General features: G+C 39.8%; 2 protein-coding genes across 2 annotated transcripts in view; both read right to left on the bottom strand.

The window, feature by feature from the left end:
* LOC101852218 overlaps nt 1-2,561 on the bottom strand; it is a gene marked incomplete in the record, with an annotated part of 13,856 nt that extends 11,295 nt beyond the window's left edge. The window contains 1 exon segment of the mRNA XM_035973254.1: nt 2,417-2,561.
* A 1,234-nt stretch (nt 2,562-3,795) lies between these two features.
* Nucleotides 3,796-4,598, bottom strand: part of LOC101853135 (dentin sialophosphoprotein) — a 13,230-nt gene continuing 12,427 nt past the window's right edge. The window contains exon 4 of the mRNA XM_005111588.3: nt 3,796-4,361. Within this exon, the coding sequence (XP_005111645.1) occupies nt 3,796-4,361 (566 nt within the window). The remainder of the gene's footprint in view (nt 4,362-4,598) is intronic.

Below are 4,598 nucleotides of genomic sequence, written 5' to 3'. Positions count from 1 at the left end.
ATATATTATAATAATAACAATAATAATAATAATACTCCAGAAAATTGACGTGCGCCTGACTCCACCACATTGTGACACATATAAAAACTATTTTTTACTGATCTTAAGTCAAAGTGTAATGGGGTTATTGTCCTTACACACCCACCCACTCACCCCCTTACACATACCATGCACACAATATCATGCCTTGAGTTCTAATCTCGGGCTGTGGTGATATTGTTTCATCAGAAAGTGACAACTTTTGACAACATCAGTTTTCAAGTGAGCCAATGCTCAGATCACAGAGAGAGTGGTAATTTTACGCAAAAGTGGTCAAAAAATGGCATTCTCTGGTTTTGGCCCCAAGAGTGTTGGATCGATTATAATTTACTAACTTTAAAAAGCCAGCGCATCTCTCGCTCTCTTTTACTTTTGGCGATAAAACATCGACACCGAGTATATTTAAGTCAGTATCGATATCCCCAGTACTTTTGGGGCCAAACCCGGAGAATGCCTTCAATTCAACACAAGACGAAACTCAAGGAAGAAAAACAGATTGTAAGAATTTAAAAATACAAGTACAGTAGATTCTAGATTCTACATCTTACAACAAGCAAAAGAAGCAGACCAAAAGGGCATGCATGCCAACCACTTTAAAGTCTGTCTGCAATAAGCGAAGAATTAAAATGATCTCGAAGTGATGGATGAAATCTGAATGAAATTTTTAAAAGAACTGACTCAACTGAAGTCTTGTCTTCTCTTCAAGATCTACAGGCCTACAGAGCCTACAAACAGATGGGGCTCTTTGGAAATTGCCTTCCCATTTGTTTTCATACAAAACAGTAGCAGAAGTGATTGCTAAGGACAAAAGCAGCCATATATAGTTAAGTGAGCCCTACCATTAGCCAGTAATATTTTTAGACTGCCTTTTTTGTATTAAAAATGTTTTTGAATTTTGGCGCCGGATTGAACTTTGGCTTTGGGGGACCCACTGTGGGTAAAATCCAAGCTGACCGGGTCAATACAATGAAATAATAGAGAAAAATCGGGAAAAATATTAATATACACGCCATCAAAAGTGTTAATTTCCCTCCAAAATGAGAAAGAAAAACTATTTACTTAACAATTAAAACACTTTCTACAATCCATTCAAAAAACATAATTTGAGTTCTAAACCAGATATAAAAGCACTCACTGCGTCCAAAGTCGAACAAAAGAATCTGAAAAATCCACTCGAATGTCCCTGCATGCCCCATCTTTGTTTACATCCTCCAACAAGTATTCATACACGCGTTTGACCAATCACTACAACTCGAATCCCCTAGTCATTATAATAGCTCATTTAATCAAATAATGTGTATAGTTAGTATTTTACTCGCGGTTATTCGAATGACAACTACCCCGGCCTTTTAACCATCGTAAATCTCAATGAAATATCTCACAACTTACCTTCCACTGTAAGGACTTCCGTAACGAGTGACCACCCCATCAAACACAATAAAGTAAAGGCCTAACCCTAACCCTGTACTACCCCTACCCCTAGCCCTCAATTCTGCTCTGTCTCATAGTGGTCGACCCCTAACCCAAACCCAAACCCTACCCCTAGATCTGCCCCTACCCCTAGCCCTCAATACCCCTACCCCTACCCCTAGATCTGCTACCTCTAGCCCTCAATTCTGCTCTGTCTCATAGTCATAGTGGTCGCTCGATACGGAAGTCCTCCTATTACAGTTACAGAATAACAGATTTGACCAGAAGTAGTTCCGGAGAGAGTTCCCAAGTCAGCTAAATTTAGCCTGGAGCAAAAAGTAGTTCCAACCCAATCCGTAAATATGTTTTTGCAATCCTTAACGAGCATTTCAAGTTCTCATTTCAATTTCCCGAACAGCTAAAGTTACACTTTAGCACTTTGTGGGGTCGCTCAATAAACTCAATTCATTTTTTAAGTCTAGAAACCCCAAAACGCCCGTTTTTGTCTTTTTTGCCCAATGCGTCTTATATAGGGAGCCATCCCTTCCCTTTATATCCATAATATAATCTCGAAATCCCCGCGCATTCATCGGCCGCGATGGGGCCTTTGGCCCCGCTGACCCGATCTGCTAGGATCCAGCCCCACTGTGTTTACGCGTGCGTATTAAATGCGCACAGGCCATTATAACAGTGGGGGGTGCCCCCCTGGCAAAGATAATAATAAAAAACACACTCACAACCTTCACGTTCACATGGCAAATTAACAATTGGAACGGGAAGGTTAAGAGAGCCCCTAAGGCCCTAAGCCCAAACAGACAGTGTATCACTCGGAGAGTTCAGAAACAGACTCTACCTTCGTCTTCAAAACACCTAGATTCTAGATCTAGATCTACAGATTTTATAGTGTAATGAACAGTCAGTCTCTCTGTCAACCATTGACCCCAAAGGATAAAAAAAAGACACAAACCTTTATCAAATAGAGATCTAGATCTAGATCTGGATTCTATATCAAATGACGATGAATCACTCAGCGACCTGTTGCAATCTCTTGCCAAAAGGAAAACCCACCCACTACTAAAGACTAATAAATAACTTCCGGATTCTATTTGAACAGTACTGCTTAAACTACAATCTTCAACATAGTTATTATTTAGCATTGGTGCTCAGTGCTCAATGCTTATAATAATTAATTCGATTATTATTATTCATTCCATGTAATAATTGTTGTGTAATTTGTAATATAAAAATGTACACAAAACGAAACGCAAAAAACTACTCTCAGTCGGCGCAGCTTTGATGGCTGATTTCATTTTGTTTGGTTTTATTATGTCAGGCCTATCATTTTTTATTATAAAAACGATATAATAATATAATGATGAATGATGAACATATCAATGCTAAATAATAACGATATAATAATATAATGATGAATGATGAACATATCAATGCTAAATGAAAACAATATTAATTATTAATAATTGAAAACACTACTACTACTACTACTACTACTACTACTACTACTACTACTACTACTACTACTACTACATTTGTAGGCCTACTATAAGAAGTAGCATAGTAGTAGCTAGAGTTACAGTAGTAGGCTAGTAGTAGGCCTGCTACTCCTAATTACTAATACTATTATGAACCATCCATCTTAAAAATAAAACGTTATTTCTTCTTTTGAAAAGACTTCTAGTAGAAAAAAAACAATTCATTCCAATGTTTGACATGGATTCGAACATGTTAATTCATCTTTACCCAGTCTGTTTTGTTTTTTATTTTATTTTTTTTATTTTTTATTTTTTGGTTCTGTTTCCTAAAATAGTTTTTGTCTCTTAACCATTCCAATCAAATTGGTGTCATCTGATTAGGATCAAAAGGCGCGCAGTCAGACATGCAGGGAAGCTTGGACTTATTTTCCAAAGCGTTTGACCACCTCGGCCTAGTATTTCCATCAAGGAGACCGGAGTAGGGCAAGGTATTATACCAGCCTACCCCATCAGCTCCATACGGTACATATTATAGAGTCCCAGTTTAGCGTCAACAGCCATAGAGACTGGTAATGGCAGATAAGTTTTGGAAGCATTCTATCTTGCTATCCTGTATCTGCAAGAAAGTGGTCTACAGGACTACCAGAGGCATTACAGCGACAGCCGTCGGCAGACTGAAAGACATAATTCAAAGTGACAAGTATTACTCATGTCTCCATCTTTTCCTCCCTGTTTTTTATCTTTTTATTTATTCATTTTTTTAAAATCACGTGATGATTTTATTTATGATTATTATGATGATTGATTCAGTGTCATGTGGGGGCCTGTCGATTGATGTACTGGGAGTCGTAATCCATCACTTGTGCGCCAGTGGGGCTGTCAATATTGAGAACGCGTTGCCTCTAACAATCGCCAGAGAGGTTCTCGCGAACAACCACCCCATTTCCCGTTGGTCACCTGTGGCGTTTATTTCCCGTCGATCACCCTTAATGGCGTTTGCCAACCGACGACCAACTTTCTGAAGGAACTGAGTGGTGAAGGGGCCGAGAGCGTCGGATGTTTCGACGGCAACTGGGACAAAGTCAACAAAGCAGTTTCTGAGGTCTGCGTATTTTCTAATTTTGGCTCCCTCGGCCTTCTTGGGGATACATCCGGGAGCAGAGGCCGAGGAGATGATGGACTGCGGTGACAAAGAATGGGAGAAATTGGTGTCCAACATGAGGCAATTCCCACCCTCGAAAGGAAAGATCGTGAGGCCATCTGGCCTTTTGCCATCACTATGGTCGAGGCCGGAGGGTGTGAGGATGCAGTGCAGGCCGGATGCATCGAGCGCGCACGTCACGATGTCGTTGAGGGCGGCGTGACGTGGGAGATGTCCACCACTCCGACGACAGGACAGTGGGCGCAGGCCAAAGCTATCGACTGATGAACCACATCGGCATTTGTGCTGGTTTTTTAAAATATGTGAGACAGCGTGGTGGAATCAGGCTCTCGTCAAAATGATGAAATCAAAGATATTGGCATTTTTCTGTCCGTTTGGCAATTTTTATATAATTTTTCGTTTTTAAACTCAACAGCTTTTACGTCCATTTAAAAAAACATTTCTGTGTGGAATATCCCGAAAAACGTTGATTATAAGTACAAAAAATGTAAATTTTC

This window comes from Aplysia californica, unplaced genomic scaffold, assembly GCF_000002075.1.
Source record: "Aplysia californica isolate F4 #8 unplaced genomic scaffold, AplCal3.0 scaffold01082, whole genome shotgun sequence".
Classification (NCBI taxonomy): Eukaryota; Metazoa; Mollusca; class Gastropoda; order Aplysiida; family Aplysiidae; genus Aplysia; species Aplysia californica.
The sequence above is the reverse complement of the archived record's forward strand: the minus strand, read 5'-3'. Positions and strand labels throughout refer to the sequence as shown.